Source organism: Rana temporaria, chromosome 3 (genome assembly GCF_905171775.1).
Source record: "Rana temporaria chromosome 3, aRanTem1.1, whole genome shotgun sequence".
Taxonomy (NCBI): Eukaryota; Metazoa; Chordata; class Amphibia; order Anura; family Ranidae; genus Rana; species Rana temporaria.
Genome location: NC_053491.1, coordinates 51,901,677 through 51,923,183, shown reverse-complemented (window position 1 = coordinate 51,923,183; position 21,507 = coordinate 51,901,677). Strand labels below are relative to the sequence as shown.

At 42.3% G+C, this 21,507-nt stretch overlaps 1 protein-coding gene across 1 annotated transcript in view; it reads left to right on the top strand.

The window, feature by feature from the left end:
• EFL1 (elongation factor like GTPase 1) overlaps positions 1-21,507 on the top strand; it is a 623,792-nt gene that overhangs the window by 494,862 nt on the left and 107,423 nt on the right. The window contains exon 16 of the mRNA XM_040342558.1: positions 5,100-5,231. Coding sequence (XP_040198492.1) covers positions 5,100-5,231 — 132 coding nt within the window. The remainder of the gene's footprint in view (positions 1-5,099; positions 5,232-21,507) is intronic.

The window sequence follows — 21,507 nt, the reverse complement described above, 5'->3', positions numbered from 1 at the left end:
AAGTGTCCTAATATTAAAAGTCAGCAGCTGCAGTATTTGTAGCTGCTGGCTTTTAATATTTTTTCCCCATGGCACATCCGCTTTAAAGTGGAGGTTCCATCAAAAAAATATTTTTTTTTTTTTTTTACTCATCTGGAAATGCCTGTTGCTATGCGGTCCCACAAAATCTGCCTTTGAAACCACCTAGGATTCTGACATCATCTCCCTCTAATGCTCCTGGGAAATGTGTGTCATCATTTCCCAGGATGCAGTGCACTGTCCAATTATCACTCCCCATCCAAGACTTCCAGGAAGTAAGTGCCTGTAGGCTTCACAACGCCCACAAGCAAAATGACAACGGTTTAGATATAGTTTTATAAACTATCTTTTTTGAATATCTATGCGAATCGGCGGCGGATTGTAAAATAGTAAGTGACCAGATTTATATTATAAAAACGCAGGATGAAAGGACATACATTTAAAAAATGCTAATTGTGGTTGGAACTCCGCTTTAAGAGATGTTTAGTTTAAAATCCCTTTGCATCTCTGCACAAAGCTAACAGAGAAAAAAAAGATTTGAACGTCCCAGCAACTGGCCAGACATGCTCCTTGGTTTTCTGATAATTCTGTTGTCTTTTCAGGTTTTATGACCTAAAGTGGTATTAAAGCCATAAACATAAATGTAATATATTTCAGCTTACCAATCTTTTTTATTTGTTTTTTTAAAACAAATCTTTAAGGCATATAAAAGAAAAATAAAGCAAAATAAGCCATGGCCACCACATAATGTCCTGAGGCAAGGAAAGACGTCACAAAACCCAAGAAATTACAGTCGTCTTACATAGGACGGTGTACAGGATTTTGAAAGAATAATCAAGCACACACATTCATACATGGCAAAACAGAAACATTCATCAGCAGTGTAACAAAACCATAAACTGTTGGTCGATTTTTTTGGCGCAAGTTCTACCCATATAAATCAATTAGTATTTAGGTAAAGCAGCGTTCACCAGATGATAAATCTGCTCTACCGTAGAATGGTTGGCATTTTTTCAATTCAACAGAATGAATGACCTTTGCGAGCATAAAGCCTCATACACACGATCAGACTTCCGTTGGACTTTTCTGTGGATTTCGGTCCGAAGGGGTGTTGGCCGTGAACTTGGTATGCATACACATGGCAGAACTTTTTCAGCCAACATTGACCAAACCGCATGGTTTTTCAGCGCTTTACCGCCACCCTTTGGGCAACTTCTGCTATTGTTGTCTGATCTTTAGCATTGGTTCTGAGCATGCTCGTTTTGAACTTTGGACTTAAGGCTGATGGACTGTGGCAGCACAGTGGTGCAGTGAGTAGCACTTTCGCCTAGCAGCAAAAGGGTTGCTGGTTCGAACCCCGACACCATCTGCCTGGAGTTTGCATGTTCTCCCTGTGCCTGCGTGGGTTTCCTCCGGGTACTCCGGTTTCCTCCCACACTCCAAAGACATGCTGGTAGCTAAATTGGATCTTGTCCAAATTGGCCCAGTATATATATGTATATCTGTGTGTATGACTGTGTGTCCCAAGCGTGTCACGATCCTACGGGGTAAAATGACCGCACCAGCCAAGCAGACTCTGGCTGGAAAAAGCGCCCAGAGGGGATTCAGTTCGCATGAGTAGCGCTATACAAGTCATTCATTCATTCACACGATTATGCTCCATCGGACATGTGTTGCCGGAAAGTTTGAGAGCATGCACAGCGAACATTTGTTTGTTGAAAAACTGAAAACAATTGTCTGATGCTGCATACATACGGTCGGATTGTCTGATAAAACACGTCCGTCGGAAAGTTGTCAAAAAGTCTGATCGGCCTTAAGAGTATCAGGTGAACCATAATACGACTGTGAGTCAGCAGTACAAAAACATTACGAATACCCAGTAAGAATACCCTCTGGAGTTTTAGGAACCTGGGAGGTTCAGAGTAGTGTCCATAAAAGTAAATAGATTATTCCAGAAAGTGAAATAAGCAGAACATGACTAAAACATACGTAGAAGGTCAGCAGAGCTTTCCCCACAATGGGGGAAAGAGGCCAGTGCCTCAAGTCCTGTTCAAGATAATTTAGCACGTATGTAATGAAAATTGTGGATACATTTGAAGTCAGTTAGTTTCTCAGTGTTACTCATGTCTTGAAAGAGATCTCTGTGGCCTTTTCCAATTCTTTTTTCATGAGAGCTGAAATATATGAGAGACCTTTCCGGTGCAAAGCCATGAAAAGGTTAGACCCCGCATCCTCCAGGTAACTGTAGAAAGTGGTGACTAATTTAGTGTATCCCGAATTGTACATCAGGTAATCCACAGGGGGAATCTGAAAGCTCGAGTGACAAAGCCCTGAATGGCATATCTGAGCAATAGTTATTTAAAATAAAAAAATGTTTTATCAATTTGATTAATTTCTTTAAAGTGGTTGTAAACTCCATTCATGCAATTTGACCTAGGCATATATATATATCTGTAGGCCCCGATTCAGATAGAATTCTCTATCTATCTGCGGGCGGAACGTATCTTTGATACATTACGCTGCTGTAACTTTGGGCGCAAGTTCCGTATGCAGAAAGAACTTGCGCCCTTAGTTACGGCGGCGTAATGTATGTGTGGCGGCGTAAGCCCGCCTAATTCAAATGGGGATGTTGTGAGCGTGTTTTATTTAAATTTAAGATGACCCCGCGTTTTTGACGTTTTTTTTTAACGGCGCATGCGCCGTCCGTGAAATATCCCAGTGTGCATTGCTCCAAAGTACGCCGCAAGGACGTATTGGATTCAACGTAAATGACGTCCAGCCCTATTCGCGAACGACTTACGCAAACAATGTAACATTTTCAAAACACGGCACGGGAACGACGTCCATACTTAACATTAGCTACGCCTCATATAGCAGGGGTAACTATACGCCGAAAATAGGCTTACGTAAACGACGTAAAAAATGCGCCGGTGGGACGTACGTTTCTGAATCGGCGTAAATACCTAATTAGCATATTCCTTGCGTAACTATACGGAAGCGCCACCTAGCGGCCAGCGGAAATATGCAGCCTAAGATACGACGGTGTAAGACACTTACGCTGGTCGGATCTTGGGGAAATCTATGCGTAACTGATTCTCTGAATCGGGCGCATAGATACGACGGCCCGCACTCAGAGATACGACGGCGTATCAGGAGATACGCCGTCGTATCTTGTATCTGAATCCGGGCTGTAGTGTTTATCTCTCTATAAAGCTCTAAGTTCTGTGTCTTTCTGCTGCTCTGTTATCAGCAGAGTCACTTCTAACAAGCTCTCCAACACACGCCATAACAGCAGCTGAAAATTTGTGCCGGGGAGGGTGCTTATCATACACATTATAAGACCAGTGGTCACTATTTCCGCTTTCTCCTTTGCCACCAATCTTGTCACTTCCCCGCTGTAGTTCTTTGTAGCGATTGATGACTTAATTACACCCCCGCTTGCTGTAGTAGGTGGATCCAGGAATCTCACTCTCTGGCTGAGCTACCCACTGTTGTAGCATCATGTGATTGACAGGCTAGAAGACTCCTAGTCGATCTCAGCTCTCCATTTTTGTGGTTGGAAGCCTATGCAGATGTTCACTAGGCTCAGTGCAAGCGCCTCTCCTCATAGCCAAATGCGATATTGGTCTGTAACGTGATTTTTAAAGATAACTGCTCAATGATTGATTATAATGTCATATAATAAAAATGGTATATTAAATTGTTTGTTGCTAATCCAGCTGTAACTGAGCAGTGGATGTAGAGAAATGTAATGTGTGCCAATTTTACTAAAAGATCTGGCAGTTTTTTTCTCTCTGCTTTGCAGGGAGAAGGAACAGCCAGATCACTGCTCTGTGTATACACAGGAATCTGTACTGTGATTGGACTCAGCTGGTCTCAGCCATAAACCATTGGGGAAAGAGAATAAATACATACATTTCATTAACCAGAAGTATGAGGTTTACTGTAGTAGCTTAGACTACAATCACCAGTTTTGTGAGCATTTAAACAGCGGGGTTCATTATGCAGTAAAGCCTGATTTACATTAGTGTTATGAGTTTTGAATGTAATTATGCATTGCAGGTGCTGTGTGATATTGGTTTAAATGCTGTGCAATTCTCATGCAGTTTCAGTGCTGTGCATTTTTGGATGCAATTTTAACTACTAATAGTACTACTGCTATTACTACTACTTTGTAAATGGGAGAATAGTTTTGCAAAAAAAATAAAGCGCACCCTGCATCGCACTTAAGTAGTAAAGAACCCTTCTCCAATCTCGTATCGCAGTCATGCTGCATTGATGTCAATGGACACCATTGAAAACAATACCATTTCCAAAGCCATGGGATTCTGGGTGACTCAAGGTTGCATCAAAAATCTCGCTATTGTGAACCTGACCTTAACGTGCATATCTAATTGATCGGTCTTTCCTTAAAGCGGGGGTTCACCCGAAAAACAAATTTTTAACATTAGATTGAGGCTAATTGTGGGAAGCACAATCAGGTGGGGGCTTTTTTTAAATCAATGCAGTACTTACCGTTTTAGAGATAGATCTTCTCCGCGGCTTCCGGGTATGGTCTGCGGGACTGGGCGTTCCTATTTGATTGACAGCCTTCCGACCGTCGCATACAGCGCGTCACAAGTTGCCGAAAGTAGCCGAACATCGGTGCGCAGGCGCCGTATAGACACGCACCGACGTTCGGCTTCTTTCGGCAACTCGTGACGCGCTGTATGCGACGGTCGGAAGGCTGTCAATCAAATAGGAACGCACAGTCCCGCAGACCATACCCGGAAGCCGCGGAGAACATCTATCTCTAAAACGCTATGTACTGCATTGATTTAAAAAAAAAACCCGATTGTGCTTCCCACAATTAGCCTCAATCTAATGTTAAAACATTTTTTTCGGGTGAACCCCCGCTTTAACTGATATTTTTTGTTTAATCGGATTATATGAACATTTTACTTAAGAATAAGTACATACATATGGAACACATACAGGAATGGTATGGAACATTGCAAAAAAAAGTATAGAAAAATCATTAGAAACTTCACAAATATATAAGAACCTTAACTGACTTTTTAATGTGTTTGTCATTTTGTTAGGCATTGGAGGCTTGGAAGAATTTGTCCTCAAGTCTGCAACATTGTCTACATCGCCAGCATGTCCTCCGTTCATTCCTCTTAGCTTTGAAGCCACACCAATTGTCCGAGTTGCTGTGGAACCAAAACATCCAAGTAAGTAACAGATAACATGAATTGTGGTTTGAAAGCAGTGCATATGGGCTATACTCTAATGCAGGGGTCTCCAAACTTTCTAAACAAAAGGCCAGTTTTTTGTCCTGCAGACTTTAGGGGGCCAGACTGTGGCCAGTAGGAGTGGAAATTGACATCAGTAGAAGTAAACATCACCACGTTTGGTATGAGGTGGAGGAATGGTGCTTGATTGTTGTAATCATTGGTTGGAATAGTGCCCCATTGTTGTGCATGTCATTTGGCAGAATAGGGCCAGATTCACAGTCGAAATACGCCGGCGTATCTACTGATACTCCGGTGTGTTTTCAAATTTGCTGCGTCGTATCTTTAGTTTGAATTCTCAAACCAAGATACGACGGCTTCTGGCTTCGATCCGACAGGCGTACGGCTTCGTACGCCTTCGGATCGTAGGTGTAATACTTTGGCGCCCGCTGGGTGGAATTTGCGTCGTTTTCCGCGTCGGGGATGCTAATTAGCTGTTTACGGCGATCCACGAAGCTACGCGCGCATTCTCTTACGTCATCGCTAGTCGGCTTTTCCCGTCGTAAAGTTACGGCTGCTATTTCATGGCTTATATTTAGACCAGCCATGTTAAAGTATGGCCGTCGTTCCCGCGTCGAATTTTGAATTTTTTTTTGCGTAAGTCGTCCGGGAATAGGAAAGGACGTAACGCACGTCGCTGTTGAAAAAATTACGTCGATGCGACGTTATTTCGCGCAAAGCACGGCGGGAAATTACAAAATGGAGCATGCGCAGTACGTTCGGCGCGGGAACGCTCCTAATTTAAATGATACACGCCCCATTTGAATTAGGCGGGCTTGCGCCGGACGGATTTACGCTACGCCGCCGCAAGTTTACAGGCAAGTGCTTTGTGAATCAAGCACTTGCACTGAAAACTTGCGGCGGTGTAACGTAAATGGGATACGTTACACCGCCGGAATTGTACATGAATCTGGCCCATAGTGTCTTGTATCAGTGGAAGAAAAGTTCCCCAAGGGCCGGATAAAGATAAGCAAATGGCCGCACTTTGGAGTTCACTACTCTAAAGCAAACTTTTTTTTTTTCAGGTCTCGGCATACTCTTTCTAAAAATTATATTAACAGTTCACAGTATATTAGCTGATCAGTAAGCTGTTGGTATAAAAATAATTAAAGTGGTTGTACACCTTGTACAACCACTTTCACCTACAGGTGAGCCTAGATTAAAGCTTACCTGTAGGTGCTGGAAATATCTCCTAAACCTACACGGTTTAGGAGATATTTACAATTCCCCGTACAATGATGTATTCGGCGTATGCGCACTTTATAAAGGGCACCCTGTGACGTTTGTAAATGGGGTCGTGTCGTGACTGGCGGCTCCGGCGCGTATGCGCAGGAGTGACGTCACACGACTCCGGCCAGTCACTGAGTGGCCCCCGGAAGGAAGAGGGCTGAAGATGGATACTTACAGCCAGCTTACATCGTAGGCTTCGGTTTCAGGTAAGTGACACATAATGGGCTACTATGTGATGCAAAGTAGCTTATTATGCTTTACCTTTGCAGGCAAACAAAGAGGAAGTAAAACCCATCAGGTTTTTCTTCCTCTTTAAAGGACATACAGATAGCGATGTTGTGTCTCTTGAATATGTGGTCAATGGAGAAATACATTCTTACATAAAGGCCTCTTGCTTGAAAAAGCTCAGTACAGCATTTTTTTAATGATCTAAAATGCAGCCCATCGTTTACAATGTGCATGTACACACAGACACGTAAACAAGCACTGCGTATTCTTAAGTAACAAAAAAAAAAAAATAGAAAAATCTGCGTTCCCGGTCAGTAATTTGCACTGGTACTCGCGTATGAGCATAAATATGAATTCATTTTCCCTAGGAATTTATTATGCATAAGTACACGCAAAGCAGATGCCTGAAATTTGTCCAAAAAAGCAGATGCTGTAACATAAGTACTGTGTGCAACAGGCCTAGTGGTGACTGGGAAAAATACCCTGTTACAATGATGGCCAGTCAGTGGTCTTCAGTGGGAAAAGATCTCCATAAATTAATGGTCAATGGTGCAGGTGCCCCCTTACAGTGGTGGTCAATTGGAGAATGCCTGCTTGGATTGTTGATCAGTAGAAATGCCTCCTTAACCACTTAAGGACCTTGCCTGTTTTTCAGACTTGGTGTTTACAAGATTAAAACAGTTTTTTTTTTGCTAAAAAATTACTTAGAACCCCCAAACAATATATATATTTTTCTAACACCCTAAAGAATAAAATGGCGGTCATTGCAATACTTTTTGTCACACCGTATTTGCGCAGCGGTCTTACAAGAGCACTTTTATTGGGAAAAAAAATCCCTTTTTTTAATTAGAAAACAGTAAAGTTAGCCCGATTTTTTTTTTTTTTTTTTTTATATTGTGAAAGATAAGTAAAGTGATACCCAACATGTCACGCTTCAAAATTAAAATTAAAAATCTCTATAGGTGACATTTAAAAAAATTATATAGGTTGCATCTTCTTAGTTACAGAGGAGTTGCTCTAATGATCGTGGCGATACCTCACTTGTGCGATTTGAACACCGATTTCATATGCAGGCGCTTCTGCGCGCAAGCTTGTTGGGACTGGGCGCTTTAAAAAAAAAATGTTTGTTTTCTTATTTATTTTATAAATTTTTACTCTGTGTAAAAAAAAAAATGGGCCCATTTTCTAAACATCCCTTGTAATAGAAAAAACCATGACAGGTCCTCTTATTTAGACTAAAATGCAATAAAAAAAAAAAATTGTCATTTGAAAAAATGACAACAGGAAAATATGCCTTTAAGAAGCATGGGCGAAAGTGACGTTTTGACGTCGCTTCCGCCCTGCTATGCTATGGAGACGGGTGGGGGCCATCTTGCCCTCACTTGTATCCCAGCCAAGCAGGAGGAAGGACCTGATTGCCACTGCCGACGGCTCCGGTAAGCGCAGATAACGGTGATCTTGCGGCGAATCCACTGCGGAGACCACCGTTATCGTTTACAGGACCGCTCACAAAAAAGATGGATATCTCGGTTGTGCCAGCAGCTGCTGCTGCCGTTACCTAGATATCCATCTTTAAAGTGCTGACGTATATAGTCGTGAGCGGGTCCTTAAGTGGTTATAGTGGTGTTCCACCAAACAAAAAAAAACACATTCAAAGCCAGCAGCTACACCTACTGCAACTGCTGGGTTTTAATAAATGGACACTTACCTGTCCTGGAGTCCAGCGATGTCGGCAACCGAAGCTGGGTACGGGAACCCAGCAGTGTAGCCTTTTGGCTTCACGCCGGGAACCCTGCTGCGCATACGCGAGGCCCCGCATCTCTCTCCCATTGGACCGGTGGCTGGGGGAGGAATAAGACGGGGGAGCAATTGTGGCACCAGAGGGGGGGGGGGGGGATAAGATGAGCGGAATTTCCACTCTTGGGTGGAACTCCTCTTTAAATCTGTGGTTATAAGAGGAAAAGGGTCTAATTACATTGGTGATCAGTGAGAAAAATTCCCTGTTACATTGGAGGTCACTGGAAAGAATGCCCCCTTAAATCCAACTATGGTTGTGGTTACTTGCCTGAGAGATGAGAGGAGAAGCTTTTCTGCTCCCATGCTGCTGTCTCTGCCGGTGACATCAGTGCCAGCTGCTCTAATGTAAATTTTCTTTAAGAGGTAGTTAACTCCGCTTTTTGACTTGTACCTACAGGTAGGCCTATAATATGGCTTACCTGTAGGTACAGCGAATATCTCCTAAATGTGCACTGTTTAAGAGAGATTCCTATGTGTAGCAGCTGGTGATGTCACCAATACAAGCGCACTGTACTATTAATGGATGGCACACTCGAGCATGCCGTCTCCAGAGTGCTGTGTCACGATTGTGGCTCCTGCTCGCATGCGTGGAAGTGACACCATCGCGCCTCAGCCATTCAAGCAGCCAGAGCCCACGAACCTGGAAGGAAACCCAAGTGAAGATGAAATCTCTGTCAGCAGTGAGAGGGCGCCGCTGGAGGGATCCTTTTTTCTTGGGTAAGTCTGACATAATGTGCTAGTATGTGATGTATACTTGCACATTATGGCCTAAACCACCAGGGGAACCAGTTTACTACTGCTTTAAGTAGAATCAAAAAGAAATTACAGATGAAGAAAACCAGGTCAAAAATGCCTTTCTTCTAGAATCCTGTGAGCATGCTTCAAATCTCCCCTTGCCAACATGTGACCAAAAGCCAGAGCATTGCTTATGTGGTCACTGCAGAAAGGGCCAGGAGGAAGATGATTTACTTACAGCTAGAGAGTTCGGAAGATCTAAACCTTCCCTTTGTCTTGGAACCACGTGGGGATGAGGTCAAAGGAATTCAGGAGAAAGGTACATATACTGTATCTGACCTGCTTCTGTTTTCTAATCATTAGTCAGAGGAGGGATTCAAGACTTATGCCGTGTACACACGATCGGATTTCTGATGGAATAAAATCCGATGGAATTTTTCGTCGTAATCCCGATGAAGCTGACTTTAATCAGTCTTGCCTACACACTATCGGACTAAATTCCGACCGTCCAAAATGCGGTGACGTAAAACGCTACGACAAGCCGAGAAAAATGAAGTTCAATGCTTCCGAGCATGCGTTGACTTGATTCTGAGCATGCGCGGATTTTTGTCCGATGGAGTTCAACACAGATGATTGGAATTTCCTATTGTTTTTTTTTTTTTCATCAAAAAAATGTAAACATGTTCTATTTTTTTACACCGATGGAAAAAAGTCGGATGGGGCCAACACACGATCAGTTTTTCCAGTGGTTAGGCCAGTGGTTCTCAACTTCAGTCCTCAAGTACCCCCAACAGGCCATGTTTTCAGGTTTTCCTTTACTTTGCACAGTTGCTTTAAATCAATATCAATGACATGGTATTGATAAGAGCTTTTTTTTTCAAAGGGAAGTTCCCAAAACATGGTCCGTTGGGTGTACTTGAGGACTGAGGTTGAGAACCACTGCTGCAGACTAGTTATATATTCTGTAATGATCAATTAGCACTATGTTTGAATAAAGTTGGTGTATGCTCCCATTTCATACCACTTTCCATGTTTGCGTACATTGACCCCTGTGTTTTACTGTTATTAGACTGTCTTGGGGACTGGAACTCGTATGGTTAGATTGCAGCACACAGTAAATGAGCATGAGATTTATTAGTGGTATGAAAATAAATGCAGCTACTAGACTTATATCTGTCTATCAGGGGATGTTTTCCAGATCACGGAGGTGTAGGCCTAATCTATTAATATGTATTTATCTGATCACAATTTATTCAACTGTTGTCCCACAGAACTGAAAATGTATTAGCATAATTTCACTGTTATGCAGTATTAACATATCTCATGCACACATTATGGTTAGATCAAAATGGACCTGAGCGCAAAAGCTGAAGATTTTCTATGTCATGGGGAAAATGTTGTCAAGGTAATTGTTCCTAAGTTGTAATCCTGTGAATACAACCTAGAATGTATATCTGCACTGTAAGATCTGAGGCACAACTGCCCCTGACTACTAGTCTCATGAAATTGGGGAGCTGTCACTATTCCTTGTGATTTTTCTTACTTGGGGCTCTGACACTAGGGCCCCTTTCACACTGGGGCGGGGGCGGCGGCGGCAAAGCGCCGCTATTTTTAGTGGCGATTTACTGTTAATTTGGCCGCTAGTGGGGCGGCTTTACCCCCCGCTAGCGGCTGAGAAAGGGGAGGCGCTTTGCCGGCGGTGTCCCATTGATTTTAATGGGCAGGAGCGGTATACACACCCGACCTGAAGCAGCCGCTGCTGTCTTTGTCTCTTCAGTGTGAAAGGTCGGGTTGCAGGCGCTATTTTTAGAGTTCTAGAGTTCCAAATTTTGGGTTGTCCCAAGAAAATAGCAGAGAAATCTTCCAATTAGGACACTAGTTCTGGTGAGCTGGGGGGACCCCAAGGAATTCCCTTAATTTGCAGGGATTTCCTCTCACTTCTTGTTTTGGCTTTGGGACATGAAGTGAAGGTAAATCTCTCAATGGGACACAGATTGCCCAAACAAATCTGACAGGGGTTATAACCCTCCCTTACACTATCCAATATGAGAAAAAAAATGTGCCTATAGATCTACTTTAAAGTAAAAAAAAAACCTTTGTTTTAAAAAAAAAAAAATTGTAAATAACAAACATTGTATACTTACCTGCTCTGTGCAATGGTTTTGCACTGAGCAGCCCTGATCCTCCTGTTCTGGGGCCCCCTGTTGGCACTCCAGGCCCCTCCTCTTCGATGAGTGCCCCCATGAAAAGCCACTATCCATGAGGACATCTGTGCGGGCTCACTCCTGAGCTGCCCTGTCTGCATCTATTGACACAGACCGGGCAACTCAGCCCTGCCCCCCCCCCTCCCCGCTCCCTTGTCACAGCATTTAATAGACAGCAATCTACCCAATGAGGTGGGAGTACACGTAGCTGGATTGGATCAGGCTCAGGTAAGAATAAGGGGGTTCTGGGGGGATCCTGCAGCAGAGAAGGTTAAAAAACATTGAGCTTTTAGAACCATTTTGCGCATGCAGAATGCCCTCCCTTCTGCCCCTCGCTGCCACGTTAAAAGAAAAAGGCATGTGCAGTTGTGTCGCCAGTTGCTTCCAAGTATTTGGTAGCTGGCAGATATAGGCGGCACATCTGTGCATGCGCAACAGATTCCTAAGTACCGGCAGCTTCTGCTAGATGGGCACTATAATGCCTGCTGCATTTGTGCGCATGTCTGGAAATAAGCTGCAAAGCTGTGGCCTAATAACACACTGCCTTCTGGAATAACCATGACATAGCAATCCTAGCAGGCAGTGGGGCCTGGCCTAGGCTAGAAACCAGGAAATGCTCCCTTGCTTGCAGTACAAAAACTAACCCAAAGGTGAACAGTGTATTATTATTTTTTTGTATATGAGGGAGGGTGCAGGGACAAAATAACATGTTTTACTGAGTTAGTTCCACTTTAAGCTGATCTCTGACACCAAAGGTTCTCCATTACTTTCCCGTGGGCATGTTTACCATTGTACCAGGCAAGGTTTACATGTGTTAGTAATTATTGCTAATTACAGTGCAAACAGTCCTCGTACAATTTGATTCAAGTTGACTAAACTTCTTACCCTGCTTATGCATTTTTTTTGTTGGTCAACCTGTAAATTTGGAACAGCAGCCTGTTCGGTGGAATCATTAGCTGCTTTTATGGTCGCTAAGGTTGCCAATTCACAACCCATTTTTTTTTTTTTTTTTACAAGACAAATTATGAAAAATGTAAACGTTATTTTCAGTCATTTGGCTATGCAGGCACTGGTGTCTGGACAGATAGTTTTCCCATGTTGATAAATCTCTTTAATTGTTCAGAGTCTGTTCCCTTTTCGCTGATACTAATGGCCCCTTCACAATGCATGTACAGCGTTTCTTATTGCCAGAATTGGGGAGATGAGTTTTGTTGTAGATCATACAAAAATAAAAAAATTACTTCCCAAAGTCGGACATAGATCGAAATTTGACTGGTTCTTTCGATCCCTCTATGGCCAACTTTGGGAAAATAACACCCCCATAGATGAAAAAAATGCAAAGTCACCATCGTTCTAAAAAGATGTGTTGTATGTGAAGATTTTCATGATAAACCTGTGAAACACATCTATATGGAGTGCTGGTGACTTTGCATCTTTGTGCTTTGGTTCTGGCAGGCCACCATCTGTGACATTTACAATGGATATAAAAAGCCTATACACCCCTGTTGAAATATCAGGTTTCCGTGATGTAAAAAAAAAATATTTTCAGAACCTTATCCACCTTTTAATGTGATTGAAAAACAAACTGAAATATTGGGGGGGGGGGGGTTGAAGGGGAAAATGAAAAACTTAAATAATGTGGTTTCATAAGTGTGCACACCCTCTTATAACTGGGGATGTAGCTGTGTTCAGAATTAAGCAATCACATTCAAACTCATGTTAAATAGGAGTCAGTACACACCTGCCATCATTTAAAGTGCCTCTGATTAACCCCAAATAAAGTTCAGCTGTTCTAGTAGGTCTTTCCTGACATTTTCTTAGTTGCATCCTACAGCAAAAGCCATGGTCCGCAGAGAGCTTCCAAAGCATCAGAGGGATCTCATTGTTAAAAGGTATCAGTCAGGAGAAGGGTGCAGATATACAGTGGGGATCGAAAGTTTGGGCACCCCAGGTAAAAAATTGTATTAATGTGCATAACGAAGCCAAGGAAAGATGGAAAAATCTCCAAAAGGCATCAAATTACAGATTAGACATTCTTATAATATGCCAAAAAAAGTTAGATTTTATTTCCATCATTTACACTTTCAAAATTACAGAAAACAAAAAAATGGTGTCTGCAAAAGTTTGGGCACCCTGCAGAATTTATAGCATCCCTTTGCAATGCTGAGACCTGCCAGTGTCATGGATTGTTCTCAATCATCATCTGGAAAGACCAGGTGATGCCAATCTCAAAGGTTTTAAATGCCCAGACTCATCTGACCTTGCCCCAACAATCAGCACCATGGGTTCTTCTAAGCAGTTGTCTAGAAAACTGAAACTGAAAATAGTTGACGCTCACAAAGCTGGAGAAGGCTATAAGAAGATAGCAAAGCGTTTTCAGGTGTCGATATCCTCTGTTCGGAATGTAATTAAGAAATGGCAGTCATCAGAAACAGTGGAAGTTAAAGCAAGATCTGGAAGACCAAGAAAAATATCAGACAGAACAGCTTGCAGGATTGTGAGAAAAGCAATTCAAAACCCACGTTTGTCTGCACGATCCCTCCAGAAAGATCTGGCAGACACTGGAGTTGTGGTACACTATTCCACTATAAAGAGATACTTGTACAAATATGGTCTTCATGGAAGAGTCATCAGAAGAAAACCTATTCTATATCCTCACCACAAAATCAGCATTTGAACTTTGCAAATGAACATATAGACAAGCCTGATGCATTTTGGAAACAAGTTCTGTGGACCGATGAGGTTAAAATAGAACTTTTTGGCCGGAATGAGCAAAGGTATGTTTGGAGAAGAAAGGGCACAGAATTTAATGAAAAGAACCTCTGTCCAACTGTTAAGCTTGGGGGTGGATTAATCATGCTTTGGGGTTGTATTGCAGCCAGTGGCACAGGGAACATTTCACGAGTAGAAGGAAAAATGGATTCAATAAAATTTCAGCAAATTTTGGATGGTAACTTGATGCCATCTGTGAAAAAGCTGAAGTTAAAGAAAGGATGGCTTCTACAAATGGATAATGATCCTAAACACACCTCAAAATCCACGGGGGATTACATCAAGAGGCTGAAGGTTTTGCTATGGCCTTCACAATCTCCTGACCTCAACATAATTGAAAATCTATGGATAGACCTTAAAATAGCAGTGCGTGACAGACAGCCCAGAAATCTCAAAGAACTGGAAGACTTTTGTAAGGAAGAATGGGCAAAGATACCTCAAACAAGAATTGAAAGACTCTTGGCTGGCTACAAAAAGTGTTTACAAGCTGTGATACTTGCCAAAGGGGGCAGTACAAGATATTAACTCTGCAGGGTGCCCAAACTTTGGCAGACGCCATTTTTTTGTTTTCTGTCATTTTGAAAGTGTAAATGATGGAAATAAAATCTAACTTTTTTTGACATATTATAAGCATGTCTAATCTGTAATTTGATGCCTTTTGGAGATTTTTCCATCTTTCCTTGGCTTCGTTATGCACATTAATACAAATTTTTACCTGGGGTGCCCAAACACACGGTACCACCTGCCCTACCCTATTAGATTGTAAGCCTTCTGAGCAGGGCCCTCTTAATCCTCTTGTATTTTATTGTATTATAACTGTATTGTCTCCCATTTAATATTGTAAAGCGCTGCGTAAACTGTTGGCGCTATATAAATCCTGAATAATAATAACAATACAGTGAAGATAGTCATCAAGTTAAGACAATATGGCACAACAATGACATTATCAAGAACTTGACGTCCCTCTAAAATTGATGAGAAGAAAACTGGATGGGGAGGCTGCCAAGAGTCCTACAGCAACATTAAAGAAGCTGCATGAAGATCTGGCAAGTACTGGCTGTGCTGTACATATGACCCCATTTTCCCCTTATTCTTCATATGTCTGGGCTATGGGGTAGAGCGGCAAAATGGAAGCCTTTTCCTACGAAGAAAAACATCCTAGCCCGGCTAAATTTAGCAAAAACACAAGATGGAAGTCTCCAAAAGCATGTGGGAAAATGTGTGTTGTGTGATGAAAACAAGGTTGAACTTTTTGGCCATAATTCCAAAAGATATGTTTGGTGCTAAAACAACACTGCACATCACCAAAAGAACACCATACCCACTGTGAAGCATGGTGGTGGCAGCATCATGCTCTGTTTTTCTTCAGCTGGAGCAGGGGCCTTAGTCAAGGGAATTATGAACAGGAACTTCATCTTTCAGCATGACAATGACCCAAAGCATACATGAAAATCAACAAAGGAATGGCTTCACCAAAAGGAGATTAACGTTTTAGAATGGCCAAGCCAGAGCCCAGACCTGAATCCCATTGAAAATCTGTGGGGGAACTGAAGAGGGCTGTGCACAGGACATTTTCTCACAATCGGACAGATTTGGAGTGTTTTTGCAAAGAAGAGTGGGCACATATTGCCAAGTCAAGATGTGCCATGCTGACAGACTCATACCCAAAAAGACTGAGTGATGTAATAAAATCAAAAATTTTTTTTTTTAAGAAAGTATTAGTTTAAGGGTGTGCACATCATATTATTTTATTTATTTTTTTACTTCCCTCTATCTAAAAGATTTCAGTTTGTGGTTCAACTGAGCTGTACAGTTTATAGGTCACATTAACCACTTCCCGCCCAGTCAATATACAATTGACGTCCGGGAAGTGGTTGTGAAATCCTGACTGGACGTCTATTGACGTCCTGCAGGATGCTATGCCGGTGCGCGCCCGTGGGGGCGCGCAGCGCGGCGATCGGTGATGCTGGGTGTCAGTCTGACACCCTGCATCTCCGATCTCGGTAAAGAGCCTCCAGCGGAAGCTCTTTACCACGTGATCAGCCGTGTCCTACCACGGCTGATCACGATGTTAACAGGAAGAGCCGTTGATCGGCTCTTCCTCACTCGCGTCTGACAGACGCAAGTAGAGGAGAGCCGATCCGCGGCTCTCCTGACAGGGGGGTTCACGCTGATTGTTTATCAGCGCAGCCCCCCCTCGGATGCCAACACTGGACCACCAGGGAGTGCCCCCCGGTGCTCAATAGAGCAAAAAAAAAAAAAAACACCAATAAAAAAAAAATAACATAATCGATGCCAATCAGTGCCCACAAATGGGCACTGACTGGCAACATGGGCACTGGCTAATGCCATCAGTGCCACCCCTCAGTGTCCATCAGTGCCACCTCTTAGTGCCCATCAGTGCCCATCAGTGCCACCTATGAAAGCCCATCAGTGCAGCATACCAGTGCTGCCTATCAGTGCCACCTCATCGGTGCCCATCAGTGTTGCCATATCAGTGCCTATAATTGAAGAAGAAAACTTATTTACAAAAAAAATAACAGAAAAAAATAAAAACTTAATTTTTTTCAAAAATTTCGGTCTTTTTTTTAGTTGCGCAAAAAATAAAAATCGTAGAGGTGATCAAATACCACCAAAAGAAAGCTCTATTTGTGGGAACAAAATGATAAAAATTTCATTTGGGTACAGTGTAGCATGACCGTGCAATTGTCATTCAAATTGCGACAGTGCTGAAAGCCGAAAATTGGCTTGGGCAGGAAGGTGCGTAAGTGCCTGGTATGGAAGTGGTTAAAGGTGGAAAAAGTTCTGAAATGATTTATCTTTGTCTCTTTTTTTTCACATTACAGAAACCTGACATTTTTACAGGAATGTGTAGACTTTTTATATCCACGGTATGAGCATCCATCATAACAAGGTTGAGTACTCTTAAGAGTACCACTTATTCTTGGACTTCGTAGCGTCTCCCCAAAATAATGTATATTGCAGTGAATCAGAACTAGAATCTTCAATAACCTGTTTAAAAATGTTCAAAACAAGTGTAAATTTCCTGCAACTCTGGCTCATCTGCTCAATCCAGGCAAGAAACCTTGACTTTTTCAGGTTTTTACATAGCAGTTTCCAGTAATGTGCTTGATGGGTCTGAAGTATATTTCATTACCTCCATCATATTTAAGGCAGGTCCTTCAACAGAGCACATTTTTAAGCCCTTTGTATTTCAAACCGACAGGAATGGGAAATCCATCTACATGATAGTAAAAAAATTACAAGCACTTAGTACCTGCATGCGGTATGATAGAGTGATTTCTTCAGAGGCATGAAAGTGATGACTTGTTTGCAGGCTTTTATCCGACCGCTCTATGAGCCGGCAGAAAACTCATTTTTGGCCATAAAAGGAAGTTCATGGACGTTATAAACTGGTGATTAGGATCATAGGCACCCAGTTATCCCAAAAGCTCCAGATGGCGAATGATTTTAACCCTCAGTTCTGCACTGAAAATTATTTCTGAGATGACATTAATAGTAGAGTCAGAGTCTGCAGAAAAATAATCAAACTCTACTGTAGTAAATGGAAAGGCAATCTCTTCTAATGGTATTGGTGTGGACACAAAGCTCAGAACAATGAATAGTTACACTGTGTTGAATTCACAGTAACGTCAATATCTAAAAAATGGATTATAGGCATTTGGTAACCCTGCTAAACTAAAGCTACACAGCTCTGTTCTTCAATCGTCTTGTTTTCCACAGAGGCTGTTTTCTGGAAAGTGCCTTTTAACCTTATTTTTTCAGTGAAAGAAAATACATTTCATATCTGTAATTATTGCTTTTCAGTTGGCCACTTTCATACAAGATGCACTAAGCAATAATACATTCAAAAATAAATTAAGGAGCTCTGCACTTGCACTACTGAGCTACAATTTTTTTTTACCTGCTGGTCATATTATATATAGGCTCCTTCAAAAAGCATTAAAACATTTCAGGATTTAATTTCTTCTAATATCGCCTAGTATTTTTTTATTTTATTCTGCACTTTGCCTTTCTTCATAAGCTGAAGACCTTTGGTATAGCGACACTGCATATATATATATATATATATATATATATATATATATATATATACACACACATATACACACACAGTGGCCCGGATTCTCAAGCGAGTTACGCCGGCGTATCTCCAGATACGCCATCGTAACTCTGAGTCCGAGCCGTCGTATCTATGCGCCTGATTCTTAGAATCAGTTACGCATAGATTTGTATTAGATCTGACCGCCGTCGTATCTTAACTGCATATTTACGCTGACCGCTAGGGGCGTGTATGCTGATTTACGCCTAAAAATATGTAAATCAGCTAGATACACGAATTTGCGAACGTACGCCCGGCCGACGCAGATACGCTGTTTACGTTAGGCTTTTCCCAGCGTAAAGTTACCCCTGCTATATGAGGCGTACCAATGTTAAATATGGACGTCGTTCCCCCGTCAAATTTTGAAAATTTTACGTCGTTTGCATAAGTCGTTTGCAAATAGGGCTGGGCGTCATTTACGTTCACGTCGAAAGCATTGGCTTCTTGCGGGTTAATTTGGAGCATGCGCACTGGGATACTTTCACGGACAGCGCATGCGCCGTTCGTAAAAAGCGTCATTTACGTGGGGTCACATAAAATTTACATAACACACGCCCACATCTACCACATTTAAATTAGGCAGGCTTACGCCGGCCTATTTACGCTACGCCGCCGCAACTTTCGTTTGAGAATACGCCACTTGCCTGTAAAAGTTGCGGAGGCGTAACGTAAATAGGATACGTTGCGCCCGCACAAAGATACGCCATTCTATGTGAATCCGGGCCAGTATCTCACATAAGTAAATACACCCCTCACATTTTTGTAAATATTTTATTATCTTTTCATGTGACAACACTGATGAAATGACACTTTGCTACAATGTAAAATAGTGATTGTACAGCTTGTATAACAGTGTAAATTTGCTGTCCCCTCAAAATAACTCAACACACAACCATTAATGTCTAAACTACTGGCAACAAATGTGAGTACACTCCTCTGTGAAAATGTCCAAATTGGGCCCAAAGTGTCAATATTTTGTGTGGCCACCATAATTTCCCAGCACTGCCTTAACCCTCTTGGGCATGGAGGTCACCAGAGCTTCACAGGTTGCCACTCCTCTAAGATGACATTACGGAGCTGGTGGATGTTAGAGACCTTGCGCTCCTCCACCTTCCGTTTGAGGATGACCCACATATGCTTAATAGGGTTTAGATCTGGAGACCTGCTTGGCCAGTCTATCACCTTTACCCTCAGCTTCTTTAGCAAGGCAGTGGTCATCTTGGAGGTTACCATGTTTAAATACGGCACTGCGGCCCAGTCTCCGAAGGGAGGGGATCATGCTCTGCTTCAGTATGTCACAGTACATGTTGGCATTCATGGTTCCCTTAATGAACTGTAGCTCCTCAGTGTTGGCAGCACTCATGCAGCCCCAGACCACGACACTCCCACCACCATGCTTGGCTGTAGGCAAGACACACTTGTCTTTGTACTCCCCACCTGGTTGCCGCCACAAACGATTGATACCATCTGAACCAAATACGTTTATCTTGGTCTCATCAGAAAAAAAGGGAATATTTGGGACTTTAGATGAGACGCAAGGGAGGGTTTTCACCTCCATCTCTAATTGCTTTGCAAAAAAAGAAGGGGGGAGGGTTGGACTTTGAATGATATCAATTCCATATGTATATGTAAATAATTATATTTATTATTAGACCAAAATAGGGCATGGATCAACTAGAGCTGCACGATTCTAGGAAAAATGAGAATCGCGATTCTTTTGTATAAAATGAAGATCATGATTCTCTCACAATTCTCAAAAATGTATTTATTTAAAGTTATTTTCTACACAAAATGGAGCTTATGTGGTTAAATACAGTATGTATAAATCTGACGGACTGTTTACATGTTAAATTTTAAAAGCCGCAGTGATGAATGTGAAAATCAGAGGTGTTCTGTCACATTAGCAAGCATGTAAGGTTTGCATGTTCATATGAAAGAATATTAATATAACTGTGGATGGGGTTTCTATATTGTATACAATAAAGTAAGTGGTTTGTCCCTTCACATGTTGGTTATAATTCAAAATATGTATGTTGTTATTTTGTATTTTATATGCTAATGTGCTATTATGCATTTATATGGGTTGATCCATGTCCTATTTTGGTCTAATAATAAATATAATTATTTACATATACATATGGAATTGTCTGGCTCTACCCCACGCACCTCATTCAAAGTCCCACCCTCCCCCTTCTTGGTCTCATCAGACCATAGGACATGGTTCCAGTAATCCATGTCCTTAGTCTGCTTGTCTTCAGCAAACTGTTTGCAGCCTTTCTTGTGCATCATCTTTAGAAGAGGCTTCCTTCTGGGACGACAGCCATGCAGACCAATTTGGTTGCACTCATTCAAAGGATGCCACTACTAGTCACTTTTTTTTTTCTGGTACAATGATTTTTATTAGCATATAAAGAAAGAACAGATCCCACGCAGGGGACATGAAGATATACAGAATGCAGAATTGTCATGAAAACACAGAAAAGCATGTTTCATAAAGTACAGACTATTAAGGAACCATGATCCTTCGACCCAGGTCAGGGACCAATGCATAATGCCTGAGCCGTAAGGCCTCATTCACACGACAGACCGTTCGGGTCCGCCTGTCAGTTTTGACGGCGGACCTGAACGGCCGCTCCATGCAATCCTATGGAACATCGGATGTCAGCGGAGACATGCCTGCTGACATCCAACCCTATCCGATCCGCTAAAAACAGACGTATGGGGGGCACGCCCCCATCCGTCCATGCGGATCGGGTAAGATCTGATGAAAACAGACATGCTGTCCGTTTTCATCAGATCGCTCCATAGGAGACAGCGGTGCCCGACAAGCCCCTCCCCGCTCAGTGAGCAGAGAGGAGCTTGTCATCCGTCGGTTCAGCGGAGATCTGCGGACTGATCTCCCGCTGAGCTGGCGGGAGCAGGAACGGAGTCCGCCTCGTGTGAATGGGGCCTTAGACTCAGGGGCTAAGGTAAACAAAGGAAGCGGATGCGTCCGCCCATTCAGATTTTATTCTTAAGACTTTTTTTCTTATAACAAATAAACAAAGAAAACATAATTAATTATAAGATTTACATAATAGACCTAAATAAAAAATGAAAACAAGCAACAATATCAATACTACCAATT